At 58.9% G+C, this 13,289-nt stretch overlaps 1 protein-coding gene across 1 annotated transcript in view; it reads left to right on the top strand.

Annotated features, from left to right (window-relative positions):
* STK32C (serine/threonine kinase 32C) overlaps positions 1 to 13,289 on the top strand; it is a 71,301-nt gene that overhangs the window by 29,595 nt on the left and 28,417 nt on the right. The window contains exon 2 of the mRNA XM_045879104.1: positions 12,926 to 12,981. Within this exon, the coding sequence (XP_045735060.1) occupies positions 12,926 to 12,981 (56 nt within the window). The remainder of the gene's footprint in view (positions 1 to 12,925; positions 12,982 to 13,289) is intronic.

The following is a 13,289-nucleotide window of genomic DNA, read 5'->3' as shown; positions in this document are numbered from 1 at the left end:
CCGTGGCCGCAGCTCCTCCTGACCTCCCCACCTCAGCTCCAGGGCCCAGGGCTGGCAGCCAGGCCTGCTGGTTCAGCCTCTGGGTCCCTCCACCAGCCCCTGCTCCCATGACGTGGGCTTCACGTTGGCACTCTCCTCGGAGCCCCTTCCCACCAGCTGAGCCCACTTCAAATACCCGTGTCCTCCAGAAAGAACCTTCTGACCAACTCCCCACCCCCACCACGAACGAGCCGCTCCTTGCACCACCCCCCTCACGCCCAGCTCAGTGTCCTGGGTTTGGCCCGTCCCCTCTGCCCCGGGCACAGGTGTGTGTGGGTCCTGGAGACTGGATTGTGACCCACTGCTCTGTCTGCTGGTGGCCGTGGCCAGGTCACTGAACGTCTCTGACCCCCAGTTTCCTGCACGCACGTGGGGAATGGCTCCATCCTGCAGTATAGCAGATTGGATACCTAAAACCACCCCTCTGCAAAATAGCCACCATCTCTTTTTGATGTATTTGTACAGGGGGTGTAATTACGGTAAGATGCAGAGACCTGAAGTTAGGACATGTGTACTCCCGTGTAACCAGGACCCCCTAGGACAGGACCCACTGCTGTCACCTAGAAAGCTGCCTCCTGCTCTGCTCCGCACAGCCCCCTCCGCCCCTGGAGGCTCTGTCACCCTGAACTAGTTTTGCCTGTCCTCAGACTTACGGGGTGGAGCTGTACGGTATGTGCTCTTTTGAATCTGGCTTCTTTTGTTGGACGCAGTGGTTTGAGATTCATCCATGTTGTTACGGATCTTACAAGAAAGCCGCTGGGGAGCGTTTCATTGTACAGATATAACAGAGTGTCTCCCCGCTCTCCCCTGGTGGATGTTAGGTTGCCTTCAGTACGTGGCTGTTACCAATAAGGTTGCCGAGAACGGTGCTGTGTAGACGTCTGTTTGGTTTCTCCTGGGAAATGTCTGGGAAGGTGGTGGCTGGCAGCGCGAGGTAAGTGCACGTGTAGGTCTGTGGGAGGCGGCCAAAGGGACCGGCGGGCTCCATCCGCACCAGCAGCGGGGGGCTGAGCCGCCCACGTGCGTGCGACACTTGGTGGTTTTGGTCTAGTGCACGGGCTGTGCTGTGGGGTGTGGTGGACCTGGTTGGGTTGGAGGTTCAGACCCGCTAGCTGGCCTCTCCTCTGTCCCCCTTTCTGAACGTCTGTCCAAGACTTCCCCTCATCTTCACATTGGCTGTCATCTCCTTATTGATTTGAAGGAGTTCTTTATATAATCTGGTTACAAGTCCTTGGTTGGACGTGTGTATTTGCAAATATTCCTCCTGCTGCGTTTGACTTCTCGTTTCCTTCATAGTGTCTCTTAAAGAGCAGACATTTTTAATTTGGATGAAGCACAGTTTATTAGTCTCTTTACGGTTAGTGTTTCTAGCATCACGTCTGAGAAATCTTTGCCTCTCTTCAGGTTGCAAAAATGTCGCTTTTTCCAGGAATTGGTCTATGTGTATGTTTGCAACCCCCCTAGAATTAGTTGTTGGGTATGGCATTTTTCCCCGTGGATACTCATTGTTTGGAGGCCCACGTTGCCGCACAGACTTATGTCAGCGCCTTTGTGGAAACCAGGGTGTGGTGACCTGTCTGTTGCATCGCCCTGCACCTGCCCCCACACTGCATCCCACTGTCCCGATTACTGTACCCTTATGTTAAGTCTTTTTTTTTTATTTACTTGACAGAGAGAGACACAGCGAGAGAGGGAACACAAGCAGGGGGAGTGGGAGAGGGAGAAGCAGGCTTCCCGCAGAGCAGGGAGCCTGATGCGGGGCTTGATCCCAGAACCCTGGGATCATGACCTGAGCCGAAGGCAGACGCTCAACGACGCTCAACGACTGAGCCACCCAGGTGCCCCACCCTTATGTTAAGTCTTAAGATCAGGTAGTGAAGTCCTCCAACTTGGCTCTTTTTTTTTAGGATTATTTTTTTACTATTCTAGGTCATTTTCATTTCATTTCATTTCATTTCATTTCATTTATAAATTTTAGTGTCTGCCCACACATTTCTAGCAAAAAAAGCCAACTGGGGCTTTGACTGGAATTCCACTAATTCTATAGATACCTTTGGGAAGAAGTAGCCCCTTGCTGTTTACTGCTCTGACCCGGGGCGCCTCTCCACTTACTTGGGTCCTCTGTAATCTCTGTTTTGCAGTGTTATATGTAAGGGTCTTGCACACCTTTCTTAGACATAGGCCTACATATGTAATGAGGTGGGATTTGGAAAATCTCATTTTCTAATAGTTTGTTGATATTATATTAGAAATCCAAAAAATTTTATGTATAGACCACGTATCTATCATGTGACCTTGCTTAATTTGCATGTCAGCTCTGGAAGTGTTTTGTAGAGTCCTTAGGACCTTCTCCATAGACCACTATGCTGTCTTCCATTCTTTATTTTTAGCTTCTTGTCTTATGTCATTGGCCAGGGCAGCATAGCATTAGAGAAAATGATGAGAGTGGACAGCCTCACCTCGTTCCCCATCTCGGAGGGGGAGTGTTCAGTGCGCCTCAGTTAAACGTGGTATGACCCGTTGAGAGGTTCTGTTCTCGTTTGCAGAGAGTCCTCATCACAAACGGCTCTGTGTGTTGTCAAGTGCATCTCCTGCATTTACGGAGGTGGTCATAGGGTTGTCCTTCTTCATCCTGTTAGTGCAGTGACTTTAAGCCATTGGTTTTCACAGTTAAACCAACCTTGCATTCCTGGCATGTACCTCATCAGTCATGATGTATTATATTTTTTATATTGCTGCTAATTTGCTAGTATTTTGTTAAGGAATTTTGCATCCATACTCATGGGAAATATTGGTCTGCAGTTTTCTTTTGTAATGACCTTTTCAGGCTCTGTTTCTGTATTAGTTTGGTAAATTGTGTATTTCAAGGAATCTCCATTTCATCCACATAATATAATTTGTTGTTATAAAGTTAGTTGTTCATGATCTTTCTAATCATCCTGTAGATGCCTGTAGGATCCATAACAACATCATCTTTGTAAAACTCTTAATGTTTGTGTTTTCTCTCTTTTTTTAAGAAAATCGGTCTTGGGGTGCCTGGCTGCTTCAGTTGATTAAGCATCCGACTTTTGGTTTTGGCTCAGGTCAAGATCTCAGGATTGTGGGATTGAGCCCCGTGTCAGACTCCCCACTTGGCGGGGAGTCTGCTTGAGATTCTGTCTCTCCCTCTGACCCTCCCCACTTTGCCTTCTCTCTCTCTAAATAATAGATAAATGAAACTTAAAAAAAAAAATCGATCTTCCAAAGGTTTGTCTGTGTTACGAATCACAAACATAACTTTAAGTTTTGTTGATATTCCTCTATTATCTGTTTCTATTATTTTTTTCTTCCTACTTTAGATACACTTTGTTCTCTTCCATCATCTTATGGTGGTTAATAACTCTCTCATCTTCTTTATGCCTGGGGTTCTCTGTGTGGACAATCACCCTACTATCCGCTCTACAAGGTTGAGCATTTGGGGAGTTTCCAGTCTGTGACCGTCCCACATTTCTGGTGCGTGCCTTTGGCGGGCATGTGTCTGTGTCTGCCCCGGCTGGGCCGTGGGGTGCCCGTAGATCACCTTCACTCCCTTGGCAGCTTATGTGAACACCGCTGCTCACATCCTGCCACCTCTGTGTGGCCAGCATGTCTGGCTTCGGTCATTCTGGTGGACGTGGAGCGGTCTCCTGCTCTGCTGAGTTTCGTTTCCCTGGTCACTGAGACATTGAGCTTGCATCCATGTTGTGCGGGCACTTGGGCATCTTTTGTGAAGTGCCTGTTCACAAACTTGACTGTTTTCTGTTGTTTTATGTCTTTTTCTTATTGGTTTGTGGAGTTGTTAACACGCTCTGGGTGTTTGTTGGTATCTGTTCCAAGTGCACCCTCCTTGCTCTGCTCCCCTGGCGGTACGTAGATACCAGCAGTTCCTGGCTGTGGGGACGTACGAGGGTGCGCAGATGTCAGAACCGACCCAGTCGCACGCTTGCCCCTCGTTCACACTACAGTGTGTCACTTGCGCCTCGATAAAGCTGTGAAAGTACCTCATACAGTTAGCAGCCACTAAGATAACGTGCACAACGTCTACGCGGAGAATGTCCTAAGTAGGTGAGGACACAGCATCTGAATGGGTGCAAGTGCCATAAAAACGTCAGTTTTCTCAGGGCTGATGTACAGAGTGACTGAACTCCAAGGGAACAAACAGTCCTACGGAGATTCTGCGGGACCAGACGGACGGATCGGTAATGGAGATGGAAGAGCAGGGGCCCCCAGAGAAGGTGGGTCACAGCCGGCGGTGGCTGCCTCCATGGAATACGTGTCCACCGTGAAGCCCAAGTGAGGAAGGCCGGCACTTGTTTGGGTAGACACGCAGGACGAAGGAAGGACTCAGACTGGGCAGCACGGGCACAGGGGCTCTGGTCTAAGTCAGGCAGCCTTACCTCAGGAACCTGCACTCGAGGGGACTTGAGTAAAAAGAGGATGTGTTGGCCAGAGAAACAGAGAATCTGACAGTGTCATGGGGAAGGCTCAGGGGATGCTGACTGGCCTCATCCTCTGTCCGCTCTGCCGGCTCCTTGTTCCCGTGGCACCGCAGGACGGTCCGACCTGACCCTCCAGGCTCATCCCTGCCACCGTGGGGGACACTTGTCCCGCGATCCAGAAGCCTAGTGCTGGCTGCGGTCGGACAGCTTCACGCCGATGGGCCCGGCCTGGGCAGCGTGACCACGGTGGATGCCCAGGGAGCTGGGGGCTTCCGGGCAGAGGAGAGTGGAGCCTGCTTGGTCAGCCCTTTGGCTCCTTCCAGAGGGTGGCTGCCGGGGGCAGGATGCAGGCTCACGTCCTCCCAGACGACCTGCTGCCCTCCTATGCCGAGGAAATGGAGCGCGGCCTGCAATCCTTTTTTTAAAACAAGGCTGAGTGTAAATAAAATACAGATTTGATGGTGGGGCTTGGGTTTGCTCGAATTTAACATAGTTCAATGTGGTTCTGAAGCAAGGGGGTCAGAACGAAGCTGCCCTAGCTACACCCATGATCTATGCCATTGAGCAAAGATGGGGTTAACGAGTGTGCCGCCCCCTGGCCTCCCACCCAGGGTGACCACCTGGAAATAGGAGCCCCATTCAAATCGGACTGGTCCCCCTGCCAGTCTGGGGTGGCGGTGAGGGCTGGTGCAGGCGTGTGCGTGAGTGTGGCCGGGCTGGTTCGGCCCGCATCCGCCCTCCCTCCTCGGACCCCCGCCCCACCTGCCGATGCGTCCATGCCCCTGGGGCGCCCCTGCTTCTGAACAGAGTCTGCCCTGACCTCCGTCCCCCGCCGCGGGGCCGTCTGCGTGGGGCCACCAACAGCGGGCTTACCCCCGACCTGGCCTCAGCCCACTCAGTAGTGGCTCACTTTTAAAAACAGTGATTATTGTTTTTTACTGAAACGAAATTCGCGTAACCTAAACTTTGCCGTTTTGAAGGGAGCCGTCGGCGGCACACCACCCCCCGGTCCAGTCCCAGGACATCTTCGCCGGGAAACACCGTGCCAGTCCCTGGGCCGTGGCCTCGTGCAGCACGGGGGGTTTGTGGCGGGCCCCTCTCGCTCAGCGCCAGGGTTTCAAGGCCCGTCCTCGACGCAGCGGGCGTCAGAGCACGGTTCCGCTCAGCGGCGGTCACACGCGTCGTGCCTGCCCACTCACGAGCGCCGGGCCCTTGTGCTGTCTCCGCCTTCTGGCTGTCTCGTGGGTCACCTTGTCCGCCGTGCGTCTCTCACCGCGGGCGCCTCCCCGGGCTCCCTCCTCCCTCCGCTCCCTCCCACCCGCGCACATTTCCTCCAGCGAGGCCGAGGTCCTGACACGCATCTCCTGATGTTCCAATGTGCGGTTCACATCCACATCCTGGACCTGCCCCAGCCCGAGCTCAGACGCTGCCGACGACCCCATCCTCATTCTCCCCGCAGGGCACCCGCCAGCTGGATTTTGTGGCCTCATTCCCTTCCCTTTTGAACACCCTTCTCAGCATGCATGCCCCCCCCCACTCTTGCTAGCCTCCCTCCCCCAGGCCCCCTTCTGGGCACTGCGCTTGGTGGCCTGGGCACCCCGGTGCCCCCTTGCTCTAGCCTCCCCAGGAGGCTCCTCTCTGTGGGGATGGTGGGAGGGGGCATGGCAGGGCTGTACTTTGAGCCCAGAGGCGGCAGATGGGCAGACAGGCAGATGGAAAGACAGATAGAGGGACGGCTTTCTTCAGCCCTTGGCCTAGCCAAGCATCTCCCACCAAGTGCTGGCCTCTGACTTCTCTCCATGGAATTCCTCCATTCCCCTGGGGACCTGGGGCCCCTCGGACCCTCCACAGGGAGCCAGCCTCCTGGTGGACTGCCTGTGTGCAGCCAGAGCTGCTCTCGAGGGCGGCTGTGGCCACCCAGGATGTGGGGCTGGCCCTGACCGTCTACCCTGGGCCAGGCCTCACTGGGTCTGTCTGCACTCTGCTCCCTGGGTGGGCTGGGCTGTTGCTGACGCAGTCCGGGGGGCTGTTGGTCCTCCAGAGCTGGCTTCACTCTGCCCCTTCCTTGGCTCAATTCTCCTCTGGGGCACCTGGGAGGCACCTGCGTCCCAACCCTGGGGCCCACATATGCTGGGGGGCTCTTGGAGGTGCTGAGGCTGGAGGCGACAGGGCCGAGCCCCGTCAGCACCAGGCCCGGGGGCCAGTTGGCTTTGCTGGGTAGACCTGCCTCGGGGTTCAGGCCTCAGCTGCTCCGAAGGCCTGTTTCTCCCCTTCCCTGGCCCCCCACCCTGAGCCACGGCGGCCTCCACCCAGCCCCTGAGTACTGAGGCTGAACTGGGAGCCCCCGGGGTGCTATTGAGGTGCTCGAGGCCGTCCCTGATGGTGGACCTGGTGGGGGACGAGCACCTGGGACAGGGAGGTGGCCAGGGGTGGGGTCCTTGAGCAGCAGGACCCCACTGGGTGCCCCTGGGGGAGGCATGCCACCCACAGCCACGGGACGGGGGGCGCCTGTGCAGACGGCCTCCCCTGCGGGCCCTGGAGGGGCGGGGCCCCAGCTGGCCGAGGTCCTTATTGATCCTGCTGTTGCCGCAGTCACTCGTTTATGAAGGTTCCCGGGCTGTCTGAGGATGTCATCGTCAAAGTGACGCTCACAGCTCCAGACGCGGTAGCCGGGCCGACCCAGGGTGAGCCGTGGCTGCGGGGCTGTCACCGAAGGTGGTACGGACCGAGGTTTTCCTGTAAGCAGACGTGGGGGCGGTCTCCCCTGGAGTCCGGCCGGGGGGCGGGAAGGCATCAGCACCCCCGGGCTTCGGGCCTCCAGTCACTCAGGTCCCCAGGCTCATTCCTGGGCATGAGAAGGGGGACCGTTCCGGAACCTAGGCCCCCCCCAGAGGCCTCAGCGCTGTTTCTGGGCTGGCGCCACATCCTCGGAAGAGCCAGGGTGAGCATGTTTCTCCCCGCCGCCAGGATGGTGAGTGCTTGGAGGGGCCAGCGCAGGCTTCCTGGAGGAGGGGTGAGCAGGTGGCCGGGAGGCAGCGGGGCACAGAAGTGTCCCAGGCGGAAGGAAGGGCAGGCCCTGAGGCCCGGGTCTTTGGGGTGGGGTGCTGGCTCCCCGCGGTCCCTTCTCTTATGTCCCGAGGGGCCTGTGGTCCTTCCCCCGGAGTCTGCCGAGACTCCCCAGCTGTTTCCTCGCCAGTAAGAGGAGAGCATCCCTTGCTGAGTGGCTCTGAGAACTGGCATGGGTCAGGACTTGGAGGGCTAGGCACGGTGTCCACCATGGTGCGTGCCGGTGGCCTGGGAGGGCAGGTGGTGGCCAGCAGGTCAGGGCCTCAGTAGTGTCTCTGAGGAGACCGTCTGGCGACCACTTACACAGACGGCTGGCCGGTGTGTCCTGCAGAGCCAGGGAGGGGACCCGTGCTGGCTGGGGAGAGCTGGGTGAGGATTTCCACAGGGGCCACACAAACTCTGCAGGGGACCGGCCTCAGCGGGACTGGATGATTTTCTCCGGGAGTTTTCTGGGTCATAGGTTGTTTGACAAAGTGTCATCAACTTCTGAATGAATTTCAGCTGCTTGTGACATTTGATTTATGATTGCAGCTTTCCAAATAAATCCCAACTTCTGGTATAGAATTCACCTGAGGATGCTCAGAGGGCCGGGCCTCTCCTGGGCGACAGGGAGGCAGGTGGGAAAGGACTTGTCCTGTGGCCATGGGCCGATCACCTTCCACACGGGACCCACGGCCGTGAGGACCTGGGCCAGGGGCGTCAGGAGCAGGCTGGCCTCTGGGGGGGCTTGGGCTCCCCTCTCCCCCACCCTGTGGTGCGGGCACTGTGTCACCTGTCACAGCAGTGTGACTCACAGCTCTGCAGCAGTTCTATTTTTACTCTCCCTGGGCTCACCTTCTCTCTTGCTTTCCTCGCTGGGGGCGCTGGCTTACGAAAGGGCTGCATTTCAAACCCGGGATCTCACGGGGACCCACAGCTCCCCTAAGACCTTGTTGGGTACTGAGGGCGAGCGCTGAGCTCCAGTCGGCAGTGTTCAGAGATTACCTAACCTTGCTTCGGAGTCTCCCTCCAGCCACCGTGTCCCAGTGGCCAGGCCAGAGGGTCAGGTCAGGTTGGGTTGCGGGGAAACCAGAAAGATTTGCATGAGTCCCACTGGATCACGGCTGTGGGAGTGCTGAGGGCACCCTTGGAAAAGCTCCTGGCCTTTCCCCCGGTGATGATCTGGCTCCTTGTGCAGCCCGGCGGCGGCCAAGAACCTCGGCGAACGTGGAGAGCCCCCGTGGGGAGTTCGGTCTGGGCGCTGGACTTCACGCTAAGACACGTGAAGAAAAATGGTGCCAGGATCACTGGGCTTGTCGGTGACCCTGGGGCACACCAGCAGCCCTCGAGAAGGACCCGGCAGCCACTCCTCCACCTGGTTGAACAGAGTTGGGACCTCCCTCCGCTCGCGGTCAGTCGACGTCAAGATGACCTATTTTCATAGCAATGCCGTGCTTTGTGATTGCCAAGTTGGCAACATAAAAGCCTTCCTTGAAGAACAAATATTCTCAGACCTTTGTGTTTTAAATATTCATCTGTACAAGGGAGAGCCTGTGCCCGCGCCCGCGTGGCAGGAGGGCTCTGGCGGGCGCTGCGCTCACAGCCGGCCGCCTCCTTGCAGGCACGGCTCCTTCCTGCGGTGCTTAGGTTCCTGGCAAGGAGGCATATAAACCGCAGGACCGTGGGGCCAAATTGCCTTTTCCTTTTACCTGTGACGTCGGAGGTGTCTCTCCGGCAGGGAGCATACCCACAGCGTCACACAGCGACATGAACCCCCTGTACGAATGCAGCAGACTGGTCTCCGTCAACCATAATCCAGGAACTCCCAGCTCACGACCTCATCTCTGGGCCCAAACCTCGCAAAATTAGCACACACACACCCCCCGCCGCTTCCTGCTTTATTTTCCTCCCAGGCACCTGGCACCATATTTGTTTGCTGGCCTGGAGTCTGGTTCCCCACAGTAGAGTGTCCACTCTGGGACGACCCCTCCCTGCCCTCCTCCAGGGTCCAGGACAGGCCTGGCCTGTGGTTTCCGCAGCGGCCTCCGACCTTGGCTCACTCGGTGGGGCCCAGCCTCCTGTGCAGACCTGTGGCCAGAGCCCTCAGTCAGATGGTGCCAAGGCCCAGGACTGAATGGCCCGAGAAGCAGAGTCTCCTCTGCAAGATGGGGGTGCCTGAAGGCCCCCCAGGAGCCACGTGCAGGACAACAGGGCCCTGTGAGGCTGCAGGTCTGCCCGGGAGAGATGGACGGTCAGAGGACAAGAGGACGAAGACTCGCAGGAGCCAGGGGTGGTGACCTACACCTGTGGGGAGCACAGGGTGTGCGTGCCGGATGGCAGCTTGGCCCCCAGGGCTTGGACCCAAGCCCACGAGGAGCTGGGCCCGAGGCTTTGCACCCAACTTGTGTGAGTAGGCCCCTGGACGCAGGCCCTTGGGTGCTGCGATACCCCCACCGAGGGTGCGGACCAGCCTCGCCCTGGGCTCCACCCACCTGGTGGCCCAGCCCCTCTCTAGGTTGAGCGCAGCTCACGGCTGACGGCTGAGGGGTGGGTACTGCCCAGCAGCGGCTCTGGCTTCGGTGCGGCAGTGGGAGATCTGGGAGGGGAGTTAGTCCACGAGCGTTAGATCCGAGAGTTGAGAGGAAAGTGCGAACGCCCAGCCCCCTGCCAGGGGCCCGTCCCCCATGCCCCCCACGTGCTGTGCTCCTGGCCCCCCTGGGCAGCCGCTCCTGTCGGTGAGACCCGCCCAGGCTCAGCGTTTGGGGAACTTCACAAACTTCATCAACACGATTCTACTGGACTCTGGATTTCTGGATGATGGTGGTGTGTGCATCAGATTTGGGTGCATCGGCCTAATCACAGTGCTGGGCGCTGGGGCAGTTAGAGGAGCTCCTGGTCCTGCCCAGAGTCAGTCCAGGGCCTCGTGGGGGGGACGGGACCCAGAGCAGCTGCTGGGCCTGCATTTCCCCCCGGGGGGCTCTCCGGAGCAGGTGCGAGGTGCTGTGTGCTGTGATTGCAGCCCGGGCACCTAGGTGAGGAGGTGGGCCCGTGGGGTGCCCCGAGGAGCCCCCGGGCACCAGAGGACAGAGTGACCCCAGTTACCGGGTGGGGCTGGAGGCTCCGGGCCAACAGCTCCTCCGAGCAGGCGCACTGTGTGTGTCCGGGTGGCCTTGCTCACAGCTTCTGGCCACCGCGGGATGCACGCCCTGCCCAGCCCTGGGCCTGCCGGGGGATTCCTCCTGGCTCACTGGCCTCACAAGGCCCAGCAGCTACGTTTGGGGTTCCCGTCCCGCCTGTGTCTGCCCTGTGAAGCTTCCAGGTGGCCGACTCAGTGTCCTGTCCGCCGTCTGGGAATCCGTTGTGTGCCCCCTCCCGCCCCGGGGTCTCAGGAAGTGGGGATGACTCTGCTCAAAATCACAGGTGCTGTGCAGTAGGGTACACGCCCTCCCTTCCCTTCCCTGGAAGCAGGCCCAGGAGAGGCCACAGGGCCAGCCAGCGTGGACCCAGGCCACAGCTCCTCCCATGTCCGTGCCCGGCCGAACTCCAAGTGCCTCTTTCCCCGGATTCTCCGTGATAACCTCACTTTCCAGTGTGTGAAAGCGGAGTGAGAGGCATGGTGTGGATTTCCTCTGCTTCTGACCTACTGTTTACCACACCATCTGTTCTCATCCTCTTCCTCTCTGGGAGAGCCCTGAAGTTCGGGACACGTGTCTTCCTCTGAACTCGGTGATTGCCTTGGCTAAGCCCCCTGCTAACTCTCAGCCCTGGGGGTGCCCCTGCGCGGCCAGCCCGGCACTGGGCTGGCGTCTCTGGGGAGCACGCCCAACCCTAACGCACGGCCTTCCACTCCCGGGCTCGCTGGGCGGCACTTCCCAGCGCCACATGCTGGGCCGCGCACACAGGTGCCCTCGGCAGGCTCCCCGTGCCGTTCTCGGGTGGGCGTGCTGCGGCCCTCGTCTGCCCCTCCCCGTGGGAACAGCCCAGGCTGCACTGACTGCAGGCTCGCGGGCGTCTGGGGGCCCCATGCCTCTCACAGGTGCCCAGGGCACACGCCCGAGGGTATTTGGAGCCAGACTCGCCAGGTGCTGCAAAGCCTGAAGGGGCAGAACGAGAGCCATGGGCCATGTCGCAGCCCTGCCGTCTGGGGAGGGTTCTGAACTGGGGGGGGGTGCAAGCTTGGTGGGGGCAGACCTGGGGACAGAGACCTGGGGGGGCACAGACCTGGGGGGCACAGACCTGGGGATGGAGACTTAGGGGGGCACAGACCTGGGGGGCACAGACCTGGGGACAGAGACCTGGGGGGACACAGACCTGGGGGGCACAGACCTGGGGATAGAGACCTGGGGAGGCACAGACCTGGGGGGCACAGACCTGGGGACAGAATCCTGGGGGGAACAGACCTGTGGATGGGGACCTGGGGGGATGCAGACATGGGGCACAGGTGGGACCAGCTGGTGGCCTGAGAGTCAGCTGGGGGAGCTGCACCCTGGCTGGCAGGTGTGGAAAGCAAGGCTGGCCCGAGCTGCCTGGGGCACTGAGATGCCCGCGGGAAGGAAACCAGTGGAGTGGACCTTACACATCAGGATCAGAGTGAAGCAGAGTCCTGGAGAGCACGTCCGAACTGCTCTCACTCACAGTTTATCACGTCCCCCCCCCGCTGGGCACTGCGTGTGCATGGCATGTGTGCATGGCGTGTGTGCGTGGCCTGTGTGCATGGCCTGTGTGCGTGGCGGGGAACATCTTTCTTGAGTGCCGTGACAGTAAAGTTGCAATTTCCAACGACCCCTTTCTCTAAGGGGAGCTTATGTCTGGAGGAAGTTAATAGAAATCGGGATCCGGGTGGTTTCACACAGGCCTGGGGACCTCCCTTTGGAAAGTCCCTATTATTTATCCTGGGGCCGCAGTAGGCTCCCCTGTAGCTCATCCTGTGAACCCTACAGGAGATTCAGCAGGAGGGCAGGGGGCCTGTTTCCCATGCTCCAGGACCCCTATTTGTAGGGCTTCATGCATTGGGGGCAGCTCAGGATGGGGGTGTCTGGGTACCTGGGACTGAAGAGGGCTGCTATGGGTGCCATTTGCTCTGTTCACGCCCCATCCGGTATGCAGTCTGTGGGCAGCATGGCCTAGCCTGGCCTTGCAAGGAGCCCAGAAGAGGGAGAGCATGGCCCCCAGGACCCACCTCTCTGCCTTGGCTCAGGCCGTCCCCGCATTACACACGAGCCTGAGTTGAGCCTCCAGCCTGTACCAGGACCCACTTCCAGGGTGCAGGGGGGCTCCCTGCAGTGGTGGGGGGCGGCCCCTGGGTGGTTGCTCCAGCTGGGGGCTGGTGGACGGTACTGGGTCTTTCTGCCGCCTCACCGGGCATCTCTCTGTTTTTTCTGCAGTGAACTTCGACCACTTTCAGATCCTTCGGGCCATCGGAAAGGGCAGCTTCGGCAAGGTAAGGAGGAGCCAGCAAGGAGGCCGTGGCAGGACCGTTCCCGCGGCCCACCGGCTCTGGGGAGGCCAGCTCCACCTGTGTCTGTCAGTGGGAGCTGAGGGTGCAGATGGTGCAGTTGCTGGGCTTTGTGGGACCAAGACCCTGACACCCCCTCCCTCGAGACACTGAAGCCTGCCCTGTGGTGGAGCCGCTTTCCTTAGAGACCGGAACCCACTCAAGGCCGCAAAGGAAGTGTCTTAGAAGCCCCTGCGGGGGTGGGGGGGTGCCAGTAGATAATCAGTGTCCAGGAGCCTCTGTGACCCTCGTGA

Source organism: Mirounga angustirostris, unplaced genomic scaffold, assembly GCF_029215605.1.
Source record: "Mirounga angustirostris isolate CCGP_5_RB_7025 unplaced genomic scaffold, mMirAng1.0.hap1 SCAF_6, whole genome shotgun sequence".
Taxonomy (NCBI): Eukaryota; Metazoa; Chordata; class Mammalia; order Carnivora; family Phocidae; genus Mirounga; species Mirounga angustirostris.
Note: the sequence above shows the minus strand (reverse complement) of the source record. Positions and strands in the feature narration are given on the sequence as shown.